The 27,995-nt window shown below is 40.7% G+C and overlaps 1 protein-coding gene across 1 annotated transcript; it reads left to right on the top strand.

The window, feature by feature from the left end:
- The first annotated feature begins 1 nt into the window (after window position 1).
- On the top strand, window positions 2–22,491 carry pip4p1a (phosphatidylinositol-4,5-bisphosphate 4-phosphatase 1a). The gene is made up of 7 exons (XM_037681910.1): window positions 2–183; window positions 1,049–1,242; window positions 6,445–6,551; window positions 10,324–10,429; window positions 14,009–14,061; window positions 14,990–15,080; window positions 22,017–22,491. The coding sequence occupies exons 1-7, from the start codon at window positions 66–68 to the stop codon at window positions 22,158–22,160; spliced, it is 813 nt and encodes a 270-aa protein (XP_037537838.1). The 5' UTR covers window positions 2–65; the 3' UTR covers window positions 22,161–22,491.
- Window positions 22,492–27,995: the final 5,504 nt, after the last annotated feature.

Raw genomic sequence — 27,995 nt, 5'->3', positions numbered from 1 at the left:
CAATACAACGCCGTATCGGTCTGCAATCGCTCTCCTCTCCCTCCCTCCTACGCCTCTCTCTCGGTATGGCGGACGGCGAGAGGTCCCCGTTGCTGTCAGATTTGGGAGATGGTGCTCTCGGCAGCGGTAACGGCGGGGTTTCTCCCGGCTCGGGGCCGTACGGCGTGCCCAACAAACCTCAGAGTGAGTATGATGCGGGGGGCTCCCTCTCCTCTCCCCCGACCCCAGCCTGAGCTAGCTAGCACTGACTGGACATTCTGGTTTGGCTGCTAGCTCCGGTGTGGCAGTGACATAATATCAGCGTGTTTTCAGTGTGACTCAGTAGAATATGGTGTAAGCACGTATATGTGCTCATAAACGTCTCCGGTTGGACAATGTAGCAGTTTTACTATTTTTATTTGAAGCTAAGCTAGCAACATGCTAGCAATGTTAGCGACCGGAGTTAGCTTTTAGCACCCGGCAAACTATCCGCTACTCTTACGGTTACGTTGCAGTCGTTGTCAGTGAGCTGTATATTTTTTGTGTTTATTTGTGCGTAATGCAGTAGTAGTTGATACAAGTTTAAGGTTTGGGTTTGAGGCTAGCATCCCAGAAACACCTGCTTTGATTGACGTGTCACTACGGATGCTGCGGAGGGATGCTGCAAGGCGCCACCAGCGATGAGCCTGAGAGCTTCAATTTTTAATTTGTATTTTTCTCGCATAGCATTCTCTAACCACACAAAAAAAAAGCAGAGCAGACAGCTTTGCATTTGGCTGGGAATGTCTCTGTTAAGCTGTCCCACACGCTGCGGTTTAACTCCAGACTTTTACAAATACTGAAACTCTCGTGTCGAAACCAGCCCTGACCTGCATTCCACGAGTGCTTCTCTTCCAAAGCTCCTTTCTGCTGAACTCAAGACCAAATCTCATTAACTTGTTTGCTGTAATAGGTTATTTACTACGAGAATTGTCTTTTTTCCCAAGCTGTAGAACAGTGCGTGTGACCTGAAACAATTGTCGCTTATCTTCTGTTTTATTCTGTATTATTCTCTCTCTGTCCTGTTCAGGCTTCCCTGCTTTTCCCAGCTCCAGTCAGCCCTCTGTGCTCCTAGGAGAGGACCCTCCACCTTTGTCTCCTCTCACCTCCCCGGAGAGTGGAAATGCACCTGTTATCAGCTGCAGGGTGTGTCAGAGCCTCATCTCTGTGGAGGGCAAGACGCATCAACATGTGGTGAAGTGTGGCGTTTGCAATGAAGCTACGGTAAGTTCCTGTTGATACGGATGCGCAGAAAAGCTCCAATGCAGACAATAATAACAGCAAGGCTGAAAGCAAAATTTACTTTATCACAGATTTATAAATCTGATTGCTGTTGTGTTAAAATATCAAAGTCGCAGTCTGTGCTCTGTGTAAGCCTAATGGTAAAAATCGTTGTGGCAGTTGGCTGCTTTAACAACACGTCTGTGTTACATCACAGATATATGCTGGTGATAGCGGAGTGGTTGTACCTCAAGGACAGTACAGACAAAGCAGAGACTGAGTTCGTTTGCCAGTACGATTCTGTCTTTCGGTTTGCTGGTGGGTGTTTATTTTCTGGATCTCGTCCGTTTCATTCCTTCTAACTCGGCCTTCCCTTTGAATGTCCACTCTCAGGAGTCGACCGCTTGAATTGTTTGAATTTTTGAAGATATCTAGGGGTTTCAGATTAAATTAAAGGTCAAAACTTTTGAAGTATTCATCTTGTATTGATTTTTATTTTTTTTATGCAACTTTATCTTTAGCAGAGCTTTATTTATTTTTGTCCTCACAAAGAAAACATTGACTGCAGTTTAGATAATCACAATTAATGGAGTTAAGAAGACTGGTTAAATATTTCTGACTGCACCAGGGAGGTAATGTCACTCGCCTGTGGTGTCATGTCTCTTTAATTTCACAGCTTTCATGTGAAATGTTACTGGTCAAGTCAACTTTATGTATAAAGCACATTTAAAACAGCAGCTGTTACCAAATTGATTAACAGTCAATGGGAGTAATTTCATGGAAAAAATAACAATTAAAAAAAAAATGATAGTACTGAAAATTAATTAAAAGCATCAAGTGACAAATGTGTTTCTCTGAAGAAAAATTGAATTGTACCCAGTCGTGCTGCTTCAAATGCAGCCCCTTCATAAAACACAAGCATTCAGGTGTTGTGTTCCCAACAAACCTGGAGTGGATGAAGCCAGATGTTTACAGCTGTGAGCAGTTCTTTTGAACCAGTTTTAAAACCGCTCAAGACATCTTCCCTCGTTTCCAGTCTTTGTGAGGTGAATTGATCGTAAATACATTTTTTTTTAAATGGTTAAAGCAGCAAATTTATTTAGCGGATTTGTCAAAATCAAAATTACCATCACTTTTGATTTATTTTAAGTTTTTCTGAAGCTGCTATAAAACAAACGTTGCATCATGCTGTATTTAATCCTAGAAATTACAACGTAAATAACAATCTTTAAAGTAATTACTGTGCATCAAGTGACTGGTTAGTGTCGGTTGAACAGAAAACTAAAAATGTTTGACACACTTCTTTTGTTTTATTTAAACTCATAAAATACTGGTCAAACAAGGGCAGTGTCATCTCAACTTACTGTGCAGGTGTGCTTCAAACTGCATGTTATCCTTGTGCATATAATTAAAATGTTCTACACGCACAATCATGTTAAATTAAAGTATTCAAATAGTCTATGGAAGTGTAGAGTTGATGTTAGACGGTGTCAGGTATACAAACAAGCACAACCAACGTGTTTAGAAATGCCTGCACGTACCATACATCTCATTATGCTCTTGTAGTAATTACACAGGCAGCTAATTATCTGACAATGATACGCTGAAGTTTTTAAATTATTACCTCCATTCAGAGACTGTCGAGTTGTGACAAGCCTCGAGAAACAGATGCTCGGCGTCAGCTTTATTTACCAAGTTCTAATCGTGTTTTTGACCACAGAAACGGGTCCCCGATAATTAGGACAATTCGACAGTTGCGCTGATGAAAACACAGCGTGGGATTCCAGCAGAAATCACTGCTGCAGTCACAGGCCGACACGGCTCCACGAGCGTGCATCACTAGCGGTGCAAATCCATGTGCAGATGGAAGAAGAAATGTGAGATTTGCACCCAGCTGTAGTAAAAGTTACAAACAAGTTGCAGATGGAGCCAACGTATGTAGAAGTACACGGTACGGTATGTAGGGGGACTGTGTTGATCCTGTTTATGAAAAGCTGCTGCCATTGTACCAGTTGTAAAATACGTTCAAGACAAACAGGAACAACATGGGTGCAGTTTGTTGTGGTTGTTGTTTACCAGAGCCGGTTAGTGAAAAGTTAGGCATGTGTTGTGTTTTTCCATTAAATCATCACAGTGTTACCCAGCGCTGGTCCTTCCTGTATTAGTACTGTTCATATGTGGGCGAAATCGGCTGTTTATCATTGTGGCCATGAGTGAAGCTGCAGTGACTCATTACATTACATTGATTCTGCAGACACTTCTTTCCAAAGGGACTCTGAAGTAAAAGGGGGTAATGGAGAATAGGTTGTCTGTTTCCCTGAATGAGTTTGTGCCTGACTTTTGTCTTCAGAACGATGGGAGTGACTTCTGATTATAAGATTGTGCTACAGAGCTTTCCTCTGGTCAGCAGAGAAAAAAAAACATTAATCTGTGTAAATCCATACTTGAAGTTAATAAACTTATAGTGGTATTAGTCATGCACACAATATGCAGGCTTTGCACATAAATGCGATCAATGTTACAAATTGTGTGCTGGACTCTTAGCTGACTTCATAAAACAAAAAGAATGTGTTGGTTGGCGCTTTGCTCCCGAGTTGTTCGTAGCTGCTAATGATGATTCTCAAACCAGCTTTCAGGGTTTCAGCATAACCATGTCTTACCAGCTTTGCTTCTCTGAACCTCAGCTCAGATAAGCCCCCCAAAAATAAATAAATAAATCACAACTATCAGAGATAAATTTGTGATCAAATTTAAAGTGTAAAACTGAAACAGCCTTACAGCCTGCATTGTATAAAAAAAGGTGTTTATTGTGACAGTGCAGTGTCAGCACAGTTCATGTCTCCATATAATGGTTCACCCTCCTGCTGCCCTTGGGTCAAAATGACCCCAGGGACCTCAGAAGCCTTGGGGCAGGAGTGAGCAAATTATTATTATTTTTTTCATAGGGCCATATTGAGATATTTAAAGCGATCAAAGGGCCACAGTGAATTGGAAAAGAGCTCTTCTTTAAGACCGATAATCTGGAAGACTTTTTTCCTCCTAAATACTCTTCAGGAGTATAAGACGATCTTTCTGTGAACTGGCTCTTTTGACCACTTTGAATATGCAAATAATAAAGTTGTACATTTGCTCCGAGTCTTTACAGGTCAGTCTAGTTCTTGAAACATGTCTTAAAAAAGACATTTAGCCTGTCCTAATCCTAATCCAAACGTATTTCATGTATTTTCACAAGATGTTTAATTTAATTTCTTAAAGCTTCATTGATAAAATGCATGTTTTCGTCAACTTGTTCAAAAGTTATTTTATAATTAAGTATATATTGGGCCAGGTGGGGATTGTCCCAGGGTCACTTTTGACCCTCAGTCATATTTTGCCCATTTCTGCCTTGGAGGGTCGTTTTGACCCAAGGACAGCAGGAGGGTTAATGTGTCCCTAAATCTGCTGATGTAACTCCAGCTTGTCTTGAGACCTGTGGACAAATCAGTGCTTTTGTTGTTAAATATACTGTTGCATTTTGATTATCAAGCTGTACACGAGTACAGTTACCAAAAACTGCAATATTCTAATACAATTCTTAGTTTTAGTTTTTATTTAAAAAGGGGACGGTGTGCATTAATAAACATTGAAACAAGCCAAATGTATATGTACTGAAGTTAGCCAAAGGCTAATTTTCGTTGGAAGTCATTTTGCCTAAAAGAATGAGTTGAAGTATACAGTGTATTTAAAAAAAAAAAAAAAAGGGGGGGGGGGGGGGGGGGGGGATCAGTAGATATTAAAACTTTAGAATATAATTAACACAAACATCTAAAATAATAAACCCATAAAATGAGAGACGGTTCATGTCATTTAAAAGCCTATTTAATGTTAATTATGTTTATGGTGGCTCAGAGGTTAGAGAAGGTAGGCCGGTGATCAGAAGGTCGCTGGTTCAATTCCCTGTACAGACATCATCAAAATGTGGGTGGGATAGGTGAAGCACCCACATTTGCCTCCACCCTCATTTGCCCCACCTTGGTCCTCTGAGCAAGGCTCCCACCATCTGCTCCCCCAGGCGCCCTACACGGCAGCTCTCTGCTCCACACAGAGGGCTGTGGTAGCTCGGTGGTCTATGGTTGCATCAGGAAGTGCGTCCGGAGTAAAAACCATTGCCAATCGCTGTGGCGACCCCCTGAAGAAGGGAGCAGCCGAAAGAAGAAGAAGAGAGTTTATTATCGTTTGCTGATTATTATTTTTAATTTTCTTTAGCTTCTATTTGTACAAATAGCCTTTGTTCAGTAAGCCGGGGCTCGTTAGTTTTAGATTCTTGGTGTCCAGGAAACCCCACATTTTATGACAATAATTTTAGCTCTTAGAGAGAAATTGAAACAGACGAAGTAAGCCGTCACCGTCTGCACCGTTTCTCAGCTCGTATGATGGAAACACTCAACAGCGGAGCATGGCGCGGCTCATTTTTGTATTCAAAGATCCCCCAGCTTTGGAGTGTTCATTTAACACATTTTAAACTATTGTGAGACTTGTTTCTTACGGAAAAGTCAAAATTTAAAAAATAACGTTTTAACAGTTTGAATCAAAATACAGATGATTAAAAAAGAAGATTTTTTTTAAATTATTAATTAGCCGGTCGAGGCAGGTGCTCAGGATGGGAGACTGCCACGCCGTGAAGATTCAACGCAGTCTGCTGCTTCCTTGGATCATTTTTACTAATTAGCTTTTTTAATGTATGTGAATGTTTTTGAGTCAACTTCTGTTGTAACTTGGTGCTGTATAAATAAACTGCTCAAGAATGAAGTGCCCAAAGAGGCAATGAAAAATAAAAATGTTAATTTTGAGTGTGTTTACTGTTAGTAAGAGTAAACTTGTTGTTTTGTATCTGATTTTAAGCTTGAATATATCTCTGATTAAACGTAGTAAATGCTCGTTGTTTTATGTCTAGTTTAAGTCATAACTTTCTAATAATTATTACACAGGCTCTAAAAAACGTTTTTGTTTGTCATTCGAACTCCCGCGGTGATAAAATATTCCCTTAACCTTCAGTTTGTGTGCAGCCACATTCAGCTTCTTCTAAAAAATAAAAATCTCTTTCTCCTTCCTGTTCAGTTTGTTCGTTCTTACCCATCACTTATAATTGGCTCGTTATCTCCTCCTTTTCTAATCTGTTGTTCTGCTACTTTCTTATCTCTCAAGTGTTTCTGTCTCCCTCTGCAGCCCATTAAGAACGCCCCAACAGGGAAGAAGTACGTTCGCTGCCCCTGCAACTGCCTTCTCATCTGCAAAGTCTCTTCTCAGAGGATTGCTTGTCCCCGACCATACTGGTAAGAAACTCGGTGTGTTTGTGTGCAGGAGTGCAGCAGCATTGTGTCCTGCTCTAAGAGAAGAGTGAGGCACAGGAAGCAAGCGGGAACTGCAGTCCTTCAATTAAGGCTGTGCCCCGAGCACGGTTCACGCACGGAGCTCAGCGAGACAGACTGAGGAAACAACACCCTCATTATAAAGGCCATATCATCGTTTTTTTACTTCTGCATGACAAGCTTTGTGAGAAATGTGTCTGTGTGGATATTAGGCTGTTTACTGTGTAAATTAAGTGTTTTAGTTTAGAATTTATGCTATAATAAACATTAATTTTTCCGTATTTAGTCTGCATTAGGTGACAACTCTATCTGACACGGACAGATAATGAGTGTGGGTATTCTGAATTAGAATTGTGATTTCTGGCCCGGGCTGGTGCCCGACTCGGACCAAAATGATGTGTTTGATGGGCGGGCCGGGTAGGGCTTTTGATGCGGTTTTAATTACACATGTGGCCCTGCCTGCCCTTTGCTCTTATCACACACATCAGGATTTGCAATTGACCCACAACAAGAGACATAATGGAGCTGGAAAGTATTAAGCAAAAGCTGAAAACGGGAGAACTCGCTCTACAAAGCCAGCACAGTGAAACCTGCTGATGTGCGTCAGGTCGGGTGCACGCACAGGTCCGACCGGCAGTTGAAAGAGGTAAAAAAAAGTTGCGTAAAGCTTCAGATGGACAACCGGATCATTGGCCGTACGCGTCTGCTGACCGACCAGTTGAAAGAGGTTAAAAAAAAAAGTTGCGTAAAGTTTCAGATGGACAACCGGATCATTGGCCGTATGCGTCTGCTGACTGGCCGGTTGAAAGAGGTTAAAAAAAAAGTTGCGTTAAGCTTCAGGTGGACCACCGTTTCTTCGGCTGAGTGCAACCACTGACCGGCCGGTTTAAAGAGGTTAAAAAAAAGTTGCGTAAAGCTTCAGATGGACAACCGGATCATCGGCCGTGCTCGTCCCCTGACCGGCCGGTTGAAAGAGGTTAAAAAAAAAAGTTGCGTAAAGCTTCAGATGGACAACCGGATCATTGGCCGTACGTGTCTGCTGACCGACCAGTTGAAAGAGGTTAAAAAAAGTTGCGTTAAGCTTCAGGTGGACCACCGTTTCTTCGGCTGTGTGCATCCGCTGACTAACCGGTTGAAAGGGGAAAAAATTGTTGTGTTAAGCTTCAGATGGACAACCAAATCATTAGCTGCACGCGTCTGCTGACCGGCCGGTTGAAAGAGGTTAAAAAAAAAGTTGTTAAGCTTCAGATGGACAACGGGATCATCGGCCGCGCGCGTCCTACTCCACACCCTGCTGTCATCGGTGGTGAAGGAAGTTACAGCATCTGAAGCTACAAAAGCCGAAGCGAGCAGCGCGTTCCATTAAAATATCCTTGTTCTATATTATTCCAAATAATTTTGGTCTAAAAATATTTGTGTTCATTTGTATATTATACAGATGAATCTTTAGAGTTGATTTTTTTAGGCTGTTCATTTTGTATGTTAGTATCCATTTGGTGACTTGTTAATAAAAAATAAATCTTATATCTTCCTTTCTTTGAAATACATTTTTAAAACTATAATGTCAAACTGATTTGCTTACAAAAGCTGTAGAAGCTCAATAAAAAAGTTTTTTTTTTTTTCAGGTTCGGGCCTGTAAATTAGTTAATTGATCGGGTCGGGCTCGGAAAAAAATCTACGGGCCGGGTTAGGTTTTTTAGGCCCGAATGCAACTCTATTGTGAATTAGGACACTTTTACATATCAAGTCTAATTAAATTAAAAAATATATTTTAATTTTATTGGAATTTCCTATCGAGTGTTGACTAATAAAACAAATAATTTAATATATCTAGAATAACTTATACGAAAACAGAAAAATAATAACAGTTGAGAAAGGAAACCGTTCTTCTCAGCACTTTGTGCCACATTTATTTAGTTAAAATTTAAATTTGTCCGTCACAGAAAATAGATTTTCCTTTCTTTTGGCAGCTCATCAACATCAAGCTGCAGCAGCCTGGTGTTTTTGGTAGGAGAGATAAATTCTGTTTGTGCCCGAGGCATGAAATCTGTAACGGCAACATTTGGGGTTTTATTTATTTAAAATATATATATATTTTTAACTTTTGTTGCCTCGTGTGTAACTCATAATTGAATTTGTCAGAAAGTAATGATCGGATGTTCATCTACAACTGATTAACTGTTGTCAACTTACTTCAAGATGGCTGCCACAGCTGAGTCTTTACCCAGCACGATTACGACCATAACTCCGTCAGTTTTACAGATGTTGAGCTAAATTTTGTGTGGTAGTAGCTGAAAGTCATCATCAACACATAAGCCAGATCTCACAGTACAGTACTGCCTCGATTATCATGGGGGTTACATTCAAGACTCCCCCGCAATAAGTGAAAAACCACGAAGTCGAAACGCTATATTTATTTTAGTATTTTTCTTATTTAACACTTAAATTGACCGATTTTTGAGTGGAAACCACATTCCAAAACAGTTCTGGTCAGCCCTCTGCAGCCCTTGAGCACCAAAATGCTTTTGGAGGGAGCTGGACCTTAGGATGGCCAGCATGGGTCCTGATCGAGTCCAAATCCGGATGGGGGGGAAGTCCCGTTGGGCTCCGGAGAGAATGCCGGACTGGTGCCTTCCTGCTCGGGAGGCCTTGTGGGCCGGCGTGCGGCACTCAGGTTGACTGATGCGTCTGGAGCTCCATTTCTGGTCCGGTTCTTGGTCGGTTCCGTGTGTCTCTCTGCACCCGCTGGGCGCTGAAGTCAGTATGAATAAGGACTGAACTTTTTCAGATCAGATCAAAACTTTCCCTCCATTTCAGCAGAAGGCAACGGCTGGAAGCACTGTTGGCTTCTGGGAAATGTAGTCCTTTTGAGTGGCGATACAGTGTAGGCTTATTGAGAGAAAACTACAAAATGGCGGCCCCTGTCCAAAGTATTTTATTTTTTTGTAAACTTTTTACTGTATCCCATACTGTCCCAATCACGTGAGTAATATTATAGTTGACAATCGAGTGTCGTGTACAATTTTACTTTGAAAAACAGCGAAAGAGCGAGTCTGCAAAAGTCGGACCGTGAAGTAGCGAGGGACTACTGTATCCCATAAAATCACGCATATTATAATTTACAACGTTTGACCAGTGCAGCTTTAACTTCGTCCCTTTTCACTGTAGATGCTTTTGTTGTAAAACTGGCACGAAGGGCGGTGAGCCTCAAAGGAATCTAGGTCTTCAATGTAGTCGGTCTTATTTTTTTAATCTTGTGTTTTGAAATTAATTGGCTTAATCTGTACCTGCTGTGTTTGAACAGTAAACTTTATTATTATGCTGAAATATTCACACCGAAACATTTGCATAACTGTGTATATTTAGCTTTATTGCTCACAAATCTCAGTAAGCTCCTCATTATGTACGTCTCACGGAGGCAGCGCTCCCTTCATTAATACTCTTAAGAGTTTAGCTCCAGTGTTGCTGTTTTGCATTCAAACCAGACGTGCTGACTCAAACAGACACATCTCAGTGTTTCTCAGCTGCCGTCTGTGTCAGGAGGTTGATTTTCATAGAAGCGCTGGATATAGTAATGAGATGACGGCTGCTGATGGATTCTATAAAGCAGCGCTGCAGTTTACCCTTGAGACAATGGCTCAGTAACATCAGGCGTAATGACTGTAGTTTGCACTTACTTTGAAATATCTCAGGATTCACTTGTGTGCCAACTTTCTGTCTGTCTGTCTCCTTCCAGTAAGAGGATAATAAATCTGGGCCCGGTTCATCCTGGCCCGGCCAGTCCTGATCCGCAGCCTGCTGGAGCCCGGGTTTCCTGTGGACACTGCAGCAACACCTTCTTGGTACCAGCTCTCTGCTCAAAAACACATTTAAACCAAATACTCACAGGATTCTGCATCACGGTGTAGTCATAGTTTTTTTTATTTTAAATTTCAGGTAGAAAATGTTGATGTTTTAGGATTTCATGGTTGCCCTAATTCGCCATTTTTCATACGCCTGTCAAAAAGCAGACGCATTCATAGGTCTTAACTTTCTCTTGTCCCACCTGTAACTTCTGATCTGATGAAGATGATTTAATGAAACTTCATACACATCCGCAATTAAGGGATGCACGATCCACCGTTTTTACTTCTGATCCGATACCTGCTGTTTAGTATCGGTCGATGCTGATCTAATACAGAAAAACAGTGCTGAATTAACAAAAACGGCTAAATCATGTAATCTGGACCCGCTTCAGAAACAGGTCCAGATGACATGATTTAGCCATTTTTGTTGTCTACCTGGATGTTTGAGATTACAAATCCAGTGCTGAATCAACTTAAAACATTTGTTTTGTTAAACGTAATGTACTGAATTACAAATTTACTGAAAACTCTGCACCGTAACAGCACACTTAAACACACCAAGAGCGTCACAAGCTCGGTCAAACGTGTAAAAACAACACAACTTCAATTTGTTCAGTCAGTACGCTAGCACTTGACGTGATTCAGAGCACAAAACATAGAGTTAGAGTGAATAGATCTGCCCAGTCATGGATCGGTCACATTGTCACCGATATCCGATCCAGAAGTTTGTACAATATCAGTACCAATACCGATATTGGTATCGGATCAGTGCATCTCTAATTCGCACATCCTCATTAGACCGAGTGTCATACACTTTTCAGTCTTTCCACTAGTTTATTTGCCTTGGCAGGGCGCTCATATCTTCCAGTGTTTCCCCTACCATTATACAAGCAGGGCGCCCCGTCAACAGAACTGAGCGCCCTGCCTACCGTTTCTATCGAACTTCCTCCTCCTCCCCCCGGTCGACAACTGTCTGTATTGATGTAGCGTGGGGCGCAATACAAACATGCAAACGCACTAGCAGAAAGGTTACTGACGTACCGCTCCACCCCGTCGACAACTGTCGGTAAAGACGTAGCGCGGGGCGGCCACTGACGTATCAGGCTCCTCCCCCACCCCATGTCTATCGTTAGGAACTTTTGCTACTTTACGTTATACAAGGCAATGTTACACTAAAAAAAAAATTAGCAAAGCTCCTTAAACACCATTAAAAAAAATGGAAAAACCACCAGATGCAATAACTCTGTCACGTCAGCAGAGGAAAAATAGTGATGCAGGCCACACAGACGAACGGTCAAGAACCGATCGCCACTGTACCCCCCCTCCCAAGTTGCCAATAAAAAATGGCAGCACAGCGATCAACCCGTTTGTTCTGATAGTTTTCGAGCAGGGGGGTGAGGTTGTAGATGGCTCATCGTGAGGGAGATGGAGCGCTACCTCCATAGTCATAGCTTTTTAGCTAGCACGTCTGTATTGCGCGCAGCTAGCTTAGCACAACGTCAGTTCCGACAGTTGTCAGTATGGGGGGGGGGGGGGGTTGGTTGGCAGGGCTATTGGTTCAGTTAACAGGGCGGGGCGGCCTGCTTGTATAATGGTTGGGGAAACATTGCTTTTCACCACCCCAGCTCCAAGGTCAAGGTCACAATCAAGGTCAAATGTTGCACAAAGTCTGGGCCATAACTTCTTATCCTCTCAAGATAATTAAACTAAACTTGACGCACATTTCTGTCATCACTAGACTGCATGTCACATGCAGAACTCTTGCACAAAAATGATTATAACAATCAGCACAGCTGGTTTTTACACAAAGGCTGTCTTGGTATTTTCTAACGAGGAGCTTCTGTATAACTTCTCTTACTATTAGACATAAAACTAAAAAGGAAAAAGCATAAAAATCTTGTCTGTCTGAACTAGAGGTGTTTTGTAAAGATAACCTTTTCAGTTTTAGTCATATTTCAGTGCCACCGTTCAGCAAACAGAGCCAGACACATTTTTTAATGTGTTTTTGCTTGAATAACTTTAAAAAAAAGAGCTAAATTTACGTGCAAGAGGTGAGACGAAGAACTAAAATCCTTGCAGAGTATTTTAATTACCTAACATTTGTATGCGTTTTGCAACAGTTTAATAAAAATGCTTTAAAGAGAAAGTAGTTTTGAATTTCCAAAGTGTCCTGTGACAGTTTTAGTAGCTCTGCCAGGTCTTTAAATATTGTAAACATACTGCAACCAGCCAATTATTGAAAAGCTCAAAACATCCAAGCTTCAGGACAAGAAAATGTTGAGTTATTGCTGCAGATCAATAACTCTATCAACACTCTGCTGATATATTACAGCTTCTTTGTGCTAGAGGGGAAAAAACTTTATTTTCTCTCACTGCCCTTTTAACAATTGTCGAGTTGGGAGAAGATGGTTTAGAAATATGATGAAAGAGAGGAGGTTGGTAAAAGTCTGTGAAGGAAACAAAATGGAGGTTCTCCAGAAAGAAGTTTGATTGATGCTGCAGGGGGTTCAACACCCAGCTGGACTTTTCCAGACCGTTTAAAAGATCGAATCGCTGAATGAAAATGCAAATCTGTGCCTCGGGTGGCGTTGCCAGTTAATTTGTTGTCAAAGATGCAGCGGTGATATCCTCGGAGCTGCTTTTGGAGCTCGATCTCTCCTCGGAGTTTGCACCCAGACAGACGACGCGTATCTGGGACCATCTTTCTTTCAGTTCTTTTTATGTCGCTGACAGCACCAGCTGCCAAGAACTGAACGGTTGTTTTACCCTTTTCAACCTGAACCTTATGATTTCCACAGCAAGACCACAAATTCAATCCTTGTACTTTTTTCTTTTCGGTGAAAATATAGACGCTTATTAGCCTTTAAACTGCTAATCTGTTTCACGGCTTTGTTTAGTTTCATGGAAAGTAACTGGCATTGTTTTGTGTCCTTTAAATCTCCTTCACACTCTTAAGCAGGACAAACCCATTGAAAAATGGAAAGTCATTAACCCTGTAAAGCTTTTCCACATAAACAACCAGTTCATGTGCATCCGTTGGGCACCGAAGTCCCTATAATAAGCGCCAAACTTTTTCCGATCAGATCAAACTTTCTCTCTAGTCTTTCAGCAGAAGGAAATGGGGCTTCTGGGTGGGACCCTGTTGGCTTCTGGGAAATGTGGTCGTTATGAGCGGGAATATAGTAGAGGCTTACTGAGAGAAAACTACAAAACGGTGGCGCCTGTCTGAAGTATTTTATTTGTCATTAACTATTTACTGTGCAGTACTGTATCCAGTACTGTCCCAATCACGTGACTAATATTAAAGTTGACGATCATGTGTCCTGTACAACTTTATTTATTTTTGTACTATATTATGGACTGTACTTTCACAAACCGTGATGGAACGAGTCAGCGAAAGTCGAACTGCGAAGTAGTGAGGGACTACTGTACAAGTGAAATTTAATTATGGAGTATAGTAGCTGCAACTGATAAAACTTTAGCACCGTAACTGATAACTTGGCAAGTTTGCCACTTTCATTATTATTATTATTATTATTATTTTTTTGGCTCAAATGTTTCTGTTTGTGATTTCAGTGGACAGAGTTCACGGACCGGACGCTGGCCAGGTGCCCACACTGCAGGAAAGTGTAAGTAGCTAAAAGGAAATGATATTTTATGGCGTTCAGTGTTGCCTTTAAAACATTTGGTATTAACTCGAGCCTTAACTCACAGACTCATAAAAACACAATTATTAGGTGGTCACTTTGGGGGGGACACTTTGTACAACTGTAAAATGCATTTTGCTACAAAGCAAAGAGAGTTTAACTTTGTTTTCTGGAAATAGAAACTCCGTGAAAAGGACAATCAAATAGAAAATTCAGGGTTAAAAAAGAACAAACTGTTTTTAATAAAAAGAGCTGCTATACAAGCAAGTTGATGAAACTTTATTTGTGAAGTCCTTGACTTGAAGAATTCAAGACGTCATAAAATTCACAGTTTTTATCAATTAATTGTTCAATGTTTTTTCTTAATTAAGCAGTAAAACTACCAATACTTATAGCGTTTTTAAATAAAATTATGGTATGGTTTCCAAAGCTGTTGAATAGTTAAAACAACTCTTTTATTGTCAGGAGTGAGAACAAAGCTCAGGTGTATTAGTGCAGAATTATCAACAGTTTTAGTCAGAAAACACTTTTTTGGATCAAAAGCTTCTCTGTAGCTTTTACTGAAGCTGAAACATCACCATCCATAATGTTTTGTTGCAGCTCTGCAGGTTCGGGAACATTTGACTTCTTTGCTTATGAGGAGGAGAAAACATCTCCCACCCTTGTTTTTCATTTCTGTTTCAATTCTAGATAATTGGACATATAATGGACGGTGTACACGATAAGATTTCCTTTCTGCTGCTCCACTTTCATGATGATGGCGAATACATGCCGGCTCTAACAACGCCTTTGTTAATGACAACAGCTGGGCTGTATCTGCTTTCACAAACGTCTGGTGTTGAAACATCTGGAGCTGTTGTGCTGTTCAAATGTCTGATTAAACAGTTTCTTCCACTCGTCTCCTCTGCAGCTCCTCGATTGGTCAGAGGTATCCCCGGAGGCGGAGCTTGTGGTGTTTTCTACTCTGCTTGCTATTCAGCGTTTCCACTGCTGGGCTGATGGTGAGTGGACACCGCCGGGCAACAAGCTGGCACGTACATGAACTGAAGATCACGTTTCTGTCGAGACGCTGAAGAAAAGAGGAATTCACAGAAATTACGTGTCATCTAAAATTATTGACGTCTATAATTTACCTTACCGTAATTTCCGGACTATTGAGCGCACGTGAATGTAAACCACTAGGGGTTGAACGAATACATAATTTTTAAACTCGACATTAACATAACAAAACTCGAGTTGAACTCGAGTATTTGATGACATCATAGGATCTAAAGATACAAAAATAAATAAAACCGCACAAAAGGTCATTATTTACAAAAAAAGGCCAACAAAACATTGGGAGCGTATATTATGCTCCTACCATTTATCATACAGCAAATAAGTCACAGGAAAAAAATAAACTATTAATTATTATTAAGATGCAAAAGTAAAAGAAACATGCAGCACGTCAAAAACAAAACTAAAAACAGTGGGGCGGACGACCACCCCGCACCACCGCCAGCTGTGCTGCGCATTAGTTTTAGAGGTTAATATGTTTATAGATTTTTATTTTTATAGGTTTAGAGATTCATATTTTTTGCTTTTTGTTTGTGAAACAAGGTCAGAAGGAAACTGGTTCTGATTCGGTCGATTGGACCCGGTGTTGCACCATATTCTGTGACCTGCAACAGTGCATGCAACACCGCCCCCTACGGTCACAATATACGGTGGTTACAGAATATGGTGTAACACCGGTTCGCAAGGAGCTCCAAACAGTCAGGAAGTTGATTCATTTTCTGTTTCCTTACGGTAGTTGAACCGGAAGATTCATCTTTAGCGAAATATTTCCAGACTACTGATGCATTTCTACCGGTTTGCTAAGACTGGGCCTGCTCCGCTCCATCCGTCTGCTTGGAGGAATCCATTTTGTAACCCGCGCCCGGTGCGGATCACGTGACGCGATGACGTAACAGCGCCGTAATGACGTCACCACGAATACTCGACGTGAAATTTAAAAACTCAATAGATGTCCTAGGAATAGATGTGTCGGTTACTCGAGTAGTCCGTTAAAGCCCTATAAACCACACCCACTAACTTAATTTTTTTTTTACATATATAGACCACACTTGTCTATAAGTGGCAGTTGTCCATGTTGTAACATGAGATATTTACACATAAATATATATACATATTTTTTACTTTTAATTAAATACTTACTGTAAATGCTTTTTTCCAATAATGTCTGTAACACGGCTAGTTAAAAAAAAAAACCACACACAGTAGCGTACCGGGAAAAGTCACTGATGACTAACTTCGTCTTCCTCCTGTGCACTAAAACCACTAAAGTCGTCTTCTTCAGTGTCAGCATTGAACAGCCTCAGATTTACTTCGTCACACTCGTCCTCGGTCTCTTTCGCTGTCGCTCTTAACGTCGCGTTCGTCTCGAGACAAATTCGCCCTTGAGCTTGTGTCCTCTTCATCAACGCAGCAGTCCAGCCTTTCGAAACCCGTTGGAGATGGAGGATTTTTTTTTGACACCGCTCCGCTGTCGGGATCCGCTGGCAGAGTTGTGCAAAAGTTGCACTTTGCGTGCGGCCAGTTTTGGTAAACGATTTTTCGCCACCAGTCATCCAAACCTCCCACTCAACTCGGAGTGCCACTTTAAATGCACGATTCACACTGAAGTCGAGTGGCTGCAGATACTTTGTTGCATAATTTGATTATTTCATTGGTCCACTGTGACCTGTTCAGTAATTTCATTGGTCTGATGCGACAAGGCTACTGTAGTTTTCAGACTATAAGGCACATCGGATTATAAGATCCATAATCTACCTGTCTCCGTTTACTTTCTGTAAATTCTGGAGATGTGTTGTCACCTGCTCAGCAGCCACGGAGTCTCCCCTCCAACATCTGCACAGTTCGGAGTGTAGAGACTTAAATCCCTGATTAAAACCCACCTTTCTACTTTAGCTTTTGACGTAAACAAACACAAGATTTTAATAATCGTACTTTCTTTTACTCTGCTTTTGTACAGTTCATTGTCCTTTTTGTTCTTGTTTTCATTTAGTCTTTTACTTATTGACTTGTTTCAAATCTTTGAGAGGGGGTGATTGAAGACATTTACGCCAAATGAGACGAAACAACTTTAAACAAAAGAGGAGGTCTCAGATTGTAACTTTCAAAAACTTACAATGCAGCATTAGACCCGATTCCCAGCCAGGTCCACTCCAATCAACGCCTTCATGCATGTGACCAAAACATCTCTCAACTCTCTGAACTGTTGTTTAACTGTAACGCCTTCTGGTCAACCTCTGCTTAAACATTCAACACTACAACCCTGAACGTCCGTGTCTAAAAGACACCAATGATAAATAATAATTAATTAAAAACTGGTCCTGCCTATCTTCAGTTCTAAAAGTGTACGGCTTACAGGGTGGCTGCTGCCAGAAACAAGCAGACGAGATAAAATAAAACTTTATTGTCCACCAAGGTGGAAATTTTCCTTCATCAACAATATCAACAGTTTGTGCGTAGAGTAAAACACTTTGCATACCATAGGTAAATATTATCATTTGGTTTGGTGAAGAATGGTTATTGCAGATACAAGTTAATGTGCCAAGAATGCAGTTTTGCGAGCTGTGCACGTGAAAACAGGCTGAGAGTTTCTAAATTTGGGCCGTCAAAACACAGCCTCGCTGGTCACTTGGTGTCAAATACTCCAAATTCAGTGCGGCTCAGAGCATTTGCCAGTTTTCCTGCCTAGTGGGACTCTACTTTTAGCGGTCACCGGCAGAACAACACAACGGGAAGTTGTAATTTTCATGAAGAGTCTGGAGAAATGTGGAGCGCAGAACTCTGCAGAACCACGTCAGACTGTCGTCGTGTTCTTCTCCATGAGCAGCAGAGGGCACAAGATGAGCACTAAATGTTGCAGCTGCAGGAGCCTCTGCAAAGTGCACATATTTACAGGCCATGTTGTAAGTGTTGCATGATGTTGGTGAACAGGCATTTAAAAAAAAAAAAAGGTTTTATAAAATGATTGTGTCCAAGAGCTGGTCAGTGACGGGCATTTGAGCCGGTGATGTTATTTGTATTATTTAAAGTTTTGGACCAGCGTGTAGTTTTTGCTGCTCTGCTTCTAAAATCTTATGACCTTTTGGTCTCATCATGGATCTGCACATGTAATGATAATAGTCTACATAAAATGCTGATATGAGCAGAAGGAAATATTGTTTTTTTTTGCAGGAGGTTTTCAACACTCTTGAGAAACGGATCCTTTTTAAATTAGTTTTGATATTAGTTTTGCTCCAGTGTTGTTAATTCTTAATGAAATTTTATATTTCCAGTCGGAGAAATTCTCTCTGGGTTTGGTTAAAGGACAATTTTCTGTTAATTAAATATTTTGTCACTGAGCAGCTGCACACAAAACACTTGACGTGAATTCTTTGGTGCTGGACGTTCTGCAGTTCTGCAGTAATCTTGAGTCGTCCCTCGTTTCTTTGTTTTTGTTCCCAAACAACCAAACTTTTTGAAAGTTGTCTTTTTAAAAAGGGTTTTCTTTAGATGATGGGTTGATTTATTTCAGTTCAAAAAGTGAAACTTGTATATTATATTCATTCATTACACACAGACTGATATATTTCAAATGTTTATTTCTTTTTGTGTTGATTATAACTGACAACTAATGAAAACCCCAAATTCAGTATGTCAGAAAATTAGAATGTTACTTAAAACCAATAAAAACAGGATTTTTAGAAATGTTGGACATCTGAAAAGTATGAACATGAAAAGTATGAGCATGTACATCATTCAGTACTTAGTTGTTGCTCCTTTTGCCTGGATTACTGCAGCAATGTGTCGTGACATGGTGTCGATCACTGCTCAGGTGTTCTGAGAGCCCAGGTTGCTCTGATCGTGGCCTTCAGCTCTTCTGAATTGTTGGCTCTGGTGTGTCACATCTTCCTCTTCACAACACCACAAAGATTTTCTATGGGGTTAACAGGCGAGTTTGCTGAACAATTAAGAACAGGGATACCATGGTCCTTAAACCAGGTACTGGTAGCTTTGGCACTGTGTGCAGGTGCCAAGTCCTGTGGGAAAATGAAATCTGCATCTCCACAAAGTTGGTCAGCAGCAGGAAGTGCTCTAAAATTTCCCGGTAGACGGTTGTGTTGACCTTGGACCTCTGAAAATACAGTGGACCAACACCAGCAGATGACATGACACCCCAAACCATCACTGACTGTGGAAACTTGACACTGGACCTCAAGCAACGTGGATTCTGTGCCTCTCCTCTCTTCCTCCAGACTCTGGGGACTTGATTTCCAAAGGAAATGCAAAATTTACTTTCATCAGAGAATAGAACTTTGGACCACTCAGCAGCAGTCCCAGGCGAGACGCTTCTGATGTGGTCTCTTGTTCAAGAGTGGCTTGACACAAGGAATGCGGCAGCTGAAACCCATGTCTTGCATACATCTATGCGTGGTGGTTCTTGAAGCACTGACTCCAGCTGCAGTCCACTCTTTGTGAATCTCCCCCATATTTTGGAATGGGTTTTGTTTCACAATCCTCTCCAGGGTGTGGTTATTGCTTCACTATTTTCTACCACATCTTTTCCTTCCCTTCACCTTTCTATTAATGTGCTTGGACACAGAGCTCTGTGAACAGCCAGCCTCTTTAGCAATGACCTTTTGTGTCTTGCTCTCCTTGTGCAAGGTGTCACTGATCGTCTTTTGAACAACTGTCAAGTCTGCAGTCTTCCCCATGATTGTGTAACCTACAGAACTGGACTGAGACCATTTAAAGACCTTTGCAGGTGTTTTGAGTTAATTAGCTGATCAGAGTGTGGCGCCAGGTGTCTTCAATACTGAACCTTTTCACAATATTCTGATTTTCTGAGACACTGAATTTGGGGTTTTCATTAGTTGTCAGTTAACATTAAAATAAATAAACATTTGAAATATATCAGTCTGTGTGTAATAAATGAATATGATCTACAAGTTTCACTTTTTGACTGGAATTACTGACATAAATCAACTTTTTCATGATGTTATAATTTTATGGCCTGCGCCTGTATGTTTCTAAAAGTCACCGCTTTCAGGTTCGATTCGTCCGCTGCTTTTCTTTTGTGCTCCTCTTGTTTTCTGAACGTGTTTAAGGGAAAACTACACACCCATCTGTGAAATGACTCGTTTTCTGCTGTTGGCTTTTCAGTTTGTTGTTGTAAAAAAACACTTATCTTTATGAAACTGTGTAATCTTTAGCCTTTTTTATAATTTCAACCCAAGACACAGGAGTGAATGATGCATCGTTATGAGGTGCAGAGTGAGAGTAGTGATTAAAGAGAGGTTAGATTTGTTTGTTTTTGCCTTTAATGTTTGAATAATTGATAAGTTTAGTGTCTGAACAAACAAAACCATTCAAGAGAACGGTCAGGCAGGAAGTTTAGACGGACGAGATGGAGAAAAGCAGCAAGCGTAGAAAGTTTTGTTATTCTTTTCAGAAAAGCCTGGAGGATTTTCACTGTACGTTTCCTGTACACGTGTGTTGCTGTAATCACTCAATAATTTAGTTATTTTTATTTTTGAGCCTCGCTGCAGCTCCCTTCCTAAACACCGCGGGATAAACATGGAGGATGCCCTGAACAAACTCTCATGCTTGTTCTTCTCCTCCTCGTTGATGAACGTGATTCCAAGGCTTTTCTCAAATTATTTATAGAACCAGCGATGAACTCGGGCGCAGTCTGTGTGCACGCTGGGCTCTGGGCCTTACCCCCACGGTGCACGCAGCACACGTGAAATGAAGTACAGCAGTGATCTACAGTAGATCCTTCACTCCTTTTCTGTTGTGGAAATCGTCAAAAACTGTTCTTTTTTTTTTTTTTTTTAAGTGTGAGCGCTCCTCTCAGGATGAGAGTTCTTTGATTGGCTGCGACAAACGTAATCATCATCCGGTGTCTGTAACTGTCTAAGACGTCTGCACCGTGATGCTTCACTATGAACACATGTATCATTACAGCCCTAATAAGCATAGACATATCACAATTACACATTTGCAGGTGTTTGGGTGTCATTATGCTCCAAATCTTGACAGTAAATTTGAGTCTGGAATAGTATGAAATTGCACAATAAAAAAATGGGAAGGAAATCTTTTAGTGAAATATTAAAACGTTTGATCTTGCGCTGTTGGAAGTTAGATAATCAAAATCTAAGAATGGTCAAATTATACTTTACACTGTGCAGCAGGGCTGCTCGGTGTTAGACAAACGATGATGATGATGATGATGTCGGTTGAGATAAACGCACTTCTTCCTCACTTTCTCTTCAGTCATTGCTGTCATCTAAACGAGCTGTGGACATAAACGGCGGTGCGAGCTCATTATTTTGACCTAAATGTTTTATCAGCGTGCACAACAAGAATGCATGGCACTGAGCGATTTGTTGCAGTTTTTGCAGTGTTGATGTTGCTGAAGATAAACCTTTGAAGTAACGTGCAGCTTCACTCTACAACGGATGTTCCTGGATGTTTGGCTGGAGTAACTTAGAGACGTAGAAAACATCTGAAAATATATTTATGTTTTAAGCTCCTTGGTGCCTTACGTTGAGCCTGACTGGACTTGAGCTAGCTCGTTGTACCTTTCTAATTCACTTTCATGACCAGAATTCTTCTTCTTCTTTCTCTTCTTGTTCTTCTTATTTTTATTGTTGTTCTTCTTCTAGTTCTTCTTGTTTTCATTGATCTTCTTGCTCTTCCTCTTCCTCTTGTTTTTCTTGTTCTTGGTCTTCTTCTTGTTCTTCCTCTTTTTGTTCTTCTAGTTTTTATTGTTCTACTTGTTCTTCTTCATCTTCTTGTTCTTCCTCTTCTTGTTTTTTTTATTATTGTTTTTCTTGTTCTTGTTCTTCTTGTTAACTTATTGTGTAAATAAAGTTTTGTTAAAATCAAAATCTTCTTCTTCTTAGGCTGGAACGTGGGTGAAGGCTCAGACCTACCAGGGGATCTACGCCTCGTGGGCCGTAATGCTGCTTCTGGTTCTCGTCACCTTGGCCCGGGCCTTCTACTGGGTGTGCATGAGGGTCAGCCAGCCGCTCCAGAGCTTCACATAGAGGCCCCCGCCCGGCTGTCCACCGCTTCCCGACCCACCAGGCAGGAGGAACAAAGGCTTTAAAAACACAGAATCTATATTTAAACCCAACCCCAGAGAGACGAGGTTCTCCTCCTCCCGTTCGTTCCCGTTTAGTGAAACACGTTTCTAAAAGCCGATGGTGGCAGCTGCAGCTGCTTCACATCTGCCGGTAATTATGAAGTCACTTCCAGCCTGACGTACTGATGATCTGCTCTAACCTTGTGGCCAGTGTGAGGTTCATTTTAACATTTTATCTCTCCCTCCTTACTCCTGCTCTTGCATTCTGCTCTGCTGCATTTATTCAGCGTCGAAACCAGAAACTTAAGTTCAGTCTTCGACGTGCATCTCGCACCTTTTGTTTGTTTGTTTCATGTGGAGCGTTTCACTCCAGTCCAGATTTAACATAAACCGAGCGGTTAAGTATTTAACATTTTTATGCTAAGTAACAAAAGGCAGATGAGTAGCTGGAGTTAACTCAGCCTCTTTTATTCTTAATGAAAATATCAAGAAGTTTTTGAAAATTGACTGAAAATTGACATTTAGTGGTTTGCTGAGGTAGACTATGATTCCCCTTAACTTAATGTTTATGCTGATTTATTCCCCTGGGACTGACTTTGATCCAGAGCCTTCAAAGAAGGTGTGATGGAATGATTCGGCACCCAGACGTTCATACTTACACTCGCACCCACATGAATGCGTACCGTCGCCCAACAAAGGAGCGACGCTCTAACAGAGCTGCAGCCGCTCCGTCGCCGCTCCGTCGCCGGCAGCCCAGCCTCCCTCTTCAAAGACTTTCTTCTCGTGCTTGTCCATGTCTCGCCGATGGAAGAAGGGACGTGAACTTGAAAGGTATTTTTGTTGTGGTCCGCTAAAACTGAAGCCTTTAGCTTCTTTTCTTGGACACAAAGTGCGGCCACCAGTTTTACAGTTGTTGTTGTTTTTAATCATTTCATCTTCCTTTCATCAACTTATTGTTGACTGCAAACCACAAAAAGCTCTTCCTGTTCCTAAAATATTACTTTATGCAGAATTCTTGTGCATTAGTTTCACCGCGGAAACGACAAAATCAAAGGTCAGTAAAGTTAAAGGAGGGGTCTCTCTGAGCTGCGATGGTCGGAGACTAAAACAAAGTTCGGTTGAGGTCTCACTTTGCGAGCAGCGAGCCGTTTTTGAATATCAACTTGTGCGTACGTCTTGGAAACCTGCCTTCCTGGCCGTGCACCTCCCCACACATCACAGCAGCCTCGGCTGCCTTCGTACTCACAACTTTGAGCGTTTCTGATTTAAAGGTCCGCATCGCAAACTATGAAATCAAACAAATAAAAATCAAACGATGCAGGTGGAATGTAATTCTGAAATGCGGCTCTGCACTCGATGTAAACCAAACTGGAAGTGACAAAAAGCACGTGGACGTTTTGAGTCCCACGTAACGGACCAACTCCTGGACGTTTGCCTTTTCCTGTCGGAGAAACCTGTGCGGACGACGGCATCCACCTGAAACTGTTGGGAAACAACTGAAACAAACAAATTCATGTAAAAGTTTTTAAAAGTTCAAATGTCAGGCGACAGGACTGCTCCTTCTGGAGAGGACGTGAACTTGTCGCAGCCCAGTGAGACGCCACCTCAAACTCTTTAAAACCACAAACCCTGATCATATGTGAAGCTTTTGGCCAGTTTCTTTAGATTTATTGCTGCTTGTAGCGCTCCTGAAATATGCATAAAAATCAGAATCAAATTCTGGATTTTTAGCTACAACTGCACCATTTAATTTTGTTTGTATTCATTTTATTTTTAATCTTTTTTTTGTTGTTAAATAAGTCTGTTCCTGAAGTTGGAGGCTGAGCACGTGTTGGTTCCAGCTGCAGCCTCATATCAACACAAACACTAGAAACATTCTCCTTATTTTGTCTGTGGTTCAGATTGTGATAATATATATTTTTGTTTTGATTTATGGACGGTGTTTTTGTTTGATTGTAAATATATTTGTAAAAGTGACAAATTCTGTTACAGTTTAACACTACTGCTGTGATTGTACGTTCTCTGTTTGTTTTAAGAGGGTTCTTTTTGTAACTCTCCTTCTGCTATTTAATAGTTTGATTAACTACTAACCTAATGAGCCTCTGGACACCGGGTCGTGTCCAAACCTGACACAAACACACACACATGCTACAACCGTTGCATTTCCAAGTGCTAAACACACGCCCGGCACCTTAAAGAGTAAAAAACGGCATAAACTAAGTTTGAGATGAAGTTACTCTGCTGAACTGAGGTCAAACATTCATATGGAAGTATCATGTTATTTATTCAACACACTGCAAAAAAAAAAAAAAAAGACTTCAACAAATCTCTTTTTTTTTTGTTGAGGATTTTCTCATCGTTACTTTTAATATAAAACAACAGTAATCTGCCTTTCTCCAGTTACAGTCCGTGCATGTGAAGGAACAAGCAGAAGTTGCGGTTTGAGAGTTTTTGTTGAAGAGCTTTATATTTATTATTTTTTTTTATTTTTTGCAGTGGGGTGATCATATTTTATCAGTGACTGCAAAGGAAATGAATCGTGTTAAAACCAATAATCAAGAACGTGGCTACAGCTCTTCTCAGAGTTTGTTTACACTCCAATAAAGACGTGATGATGGACAAAACTGATTTTTTTCTTGTATTTTTCAGCACGTCGTCGACATTTTGTTTTATTTGATCATTAAAACGAGCAGCCAGATATTTAAAACCCAGGCGTCCCTCGCACAAAAGTTCTGTGGTCTCATGGGATTTGCCTGGGTAAATAAAGGTTAATAACAGATGCACAATATTGGAGTTTAGGCTGATATCCGATATGTCAATAAGTTAACTTATTTGGCCGATAGCCAATACCAATATGTTTTTCCTACATCTTCTTCCAGAGACTACATAGCTTTCTCTGCTGTGGAATTAAAATGCTATATTAATCTGCATGGTCTTTGTCAGTTTGGTCTGCTACCAAATGTAGATGCCAAAAAGGGGCTGAAAATGATGCAACACTTCAACTTGGATTATGTTTAATGTCAAATTTATTCATGACATTTACTCTCTAACACAACGACAACACTCGAACAGTCATACAAAAACATTGCCTTTATAAGCAGTTAATCAGATTGTGGAAGAGATCGCTGGCGCATTGCGCAATAATTGCGCACGTGGGCTCAGACTTCTATGATGTGGTTTTACGGATCATACAGCGCAAAGAAAACTAAATAAGAATGCACGATATAAAATGGGGTTAATCTACTTGTTGAGGAGGCAGATCCGACCGGCCGGTTTAAAAGAGGTTAAAAAAAAGTTGCGTTAAGCTCAGATGGACAAACTGATCACCGGCCGCGCGCGTCCGCTGACCCGCCAGTTGAAATGGACTTGCGACCTGTCCAGGGTGTACTCCACCTTTCGCACAGTGATGGCTGGACATTGGCACCAGCGACCCCCGCTACCCGAAAAGGAAGAAGCGGGTAAAGATGATGGATGGATCAGCTGATCACCGGCTGCGCGCGTCTCCACACCTGCTGTCATCTGAGGTGAAGGAAGTAGCAGCATCTACAAAAGCCGACGCGAGCAGCGCGTTCAATTGAAACATCCTTGTTCTATATTTTTACTCTAAAAATATTTCTGTTCATCTGTATAATAGTGTATCTTTACAGTTTGTGTTTTTAGGCCATCTGTTTTGTGTGTTAATATCCATTTGGTTAAACAATAAATCTTATATCTTCCTTTCTTTGAAATATGTTTTTAAAACGTCAAACCGATTTGCTTACAAAAGCAGTAAAAGCTTAATAAAAACAATGTTTTTTTGTTTTTTTTAACGGTTCGGTCCTGTAATTACAGTTTATTTGATCAGATCGGGTTGGGTTCGGAAAAAATGGCTACGAGCCGGTTCGGATTTTTTAGGCCCGAATTCAACTGTAGCGCAACGTGGCAGTCCCCATCAAAGGTTCTCAAGGAACTTTGTAATTCAAGTCCTGTCGTTCAGAAGATATTTTGCTGACACAAGCAAATACACGCACAGGCATGTGGCAGCCATCTTGAATGAGACTGGCTTTAAACATTAATTAGTTGCAGGTGTTTATTTTTTGATTACTTTCTTTAAAATCCAGTGGTTCGTCCGATTATTTTGCTCATGCAACAAACAGACACAAACATCAGCTTTTTGCCTTCACAATAGTCAGTTTCATGTATTTATGTTGCTAAATTAAATCTTATTTTAAATCACATGCTTGGAACGCAAACCATTTGAATAATTTGTCTTTTGTTTTTCATTTAGGTCTGTTGTTTGTAAATTTAAACCTTTCCTGATTCTGCTGAATCTGTAGGACTCTATTAGCTCTGTCTCCCTTTTTAAAAATTTTATCCGTGACCATAAAACGGTTGAAAGAAGCTCGTCTTTTTCTCTCACCGCTGAGCCCCTTGCAGCCTCTCGAGTTTCATGCGGATATATTTTTTGCCTGGACACAAAGAGATGGAGGGATTAAGTACAACTAGGAACCTTTCAGAAACCACAGCTCCCTGGAGAGCTGCACAAACCAGGGAGGCTGAGAGGGCCAGAAAGAGAAAACTGATTCCAAAACCTGAAGGGTTTTGTTTAAGTGAGAGGGCATCAGCAAGCTTTCACTCAGCCGCTTCCACACATGAATTCATTCCAAGCTGCTCGAGGGCCGTTTTATTGTAAATTTATAGACTTAATTTTTCAGTCATGAAATTATCCTCTTTTACCTCCGTGGAGAGAGGAGCCGCATCTGCTCCCAACTTTTATTCTCTTTGATATATTGATAGCTTTCCGCTGCGAGACACTTCGCTGACGATTCAGCTGATGTGGCACTCAGAGAAACGCCATAAAACAGAGAGGAGAAAGGAAATCTCTCATGTAAATTCGCTCCTAACTCAGATTATGATGGTTAAACCTTGCAAGCAGTTTTTATTATGCATCGAACCGTTACCGCGGGAGGTGAAGATTATTATTTTTTTTTTTTATCGCTGTTGATTAAGCTCTTTGCACCCCACCTCACTGCTTGGTGGCAAATCCATTCGTATGGACAAACTCCCGTTTTAAATAGTGTTATTTTTCAAGAAGCAAGACGCACTTCTTTTGAAATGTAGCAACACGACACACTCTCTGAACGCTAATGGATTCTTGTGTCGGGAGCTGCTTTTATTTTGCAGAGTAGGTGCCAGACTTTTGTAAAGAATTTGTTTTGAAAAGAAATTGCAGCCCTCTACGAAAGACTGGCTGACTTTTAAAATATTTGTTGAAATTTGAAGTCTAACCCAAGTGGAGGAAGAAGTTGTAAATGCAAAGAAAACAAATAATCATTGAGTTAAATACACGTCTCTCTTTCCACATTTCTTGTTGTGAAGCATCCCCTCTTCGTCCAAGTGTAGTAACACCTAGGATAAGATAAGATAGAACTATATCTTAGCTATATAAGATAAAATCAACTGTTTGATCTATCTATCTATCTATCTGTCTATCTGTCTGTCTGTCTGTCTGTCTGTCTGTCTGTCTGTCTGTCTGTCTGTCGTCTATATATGTGTATATATGTATGTGTATATATGTGTATGTGTATATATGTGTATGTGTATATATATATATATATATATATATATATATATATATGTATGTGTATATATGTGTATGTGTATATATATATATATGTGTGTGTGTGTGTGTATATATATATGTGTGTGTGTGTATATATATATATATGTGTGTGTGTGTGTATATGTGTGTGTGTGTATATATATATATGTGTGTGTGTGTGTATATGTGTATGTATATATATATATATATATATAT

This window comes from Nematolebias whitei, chromosome 9 (assembly GCF_014905685.2).
Source record: "Nematolebias whitei isolate Nwh7 chromosome 9, NemWhi1, whole genome shotgun sequence".
Lineage (NCBI taxonomy): Eukaryota > Metazoa > Chordata > Actinopteri > Cyprinodontiformes > Rivulidae > Nematolebias > Nematolebias whitei.
The sequence above is the reverse complement of the archived record's forward strand: the minus strand, read 5'-3'. Positions and strand labels throughout refer to the sequence as shown.

What these genes read in the sequence shown, in the direction of transcription:
- pip4p1a (XM_037681910.1), top strand. Translation starts at nt 66, where the DNA reads ATGGCGGACGGCGAGAGGTCCCCGTTGCTGTCAGATTTGGGAGATGGT. An exon ending in CGTGCCCAACAAACCTCAGA is followed by an intron (nt 184 to 1,048) that starts GTGAGTATGATG and finishes TGTCCTGTTCAG; the next exon opens with GCTTCCCTGCTTTTCCCAGC. An exon ending in ACTGCAGCAACACCTTCTTG is followed by an intron (nt 10,430 to 14,008) that starts GTACCAGCTCTC and finishes TTGTGATTTCAG; the next exon opens with TGGACAGAGTTCACGGACCG.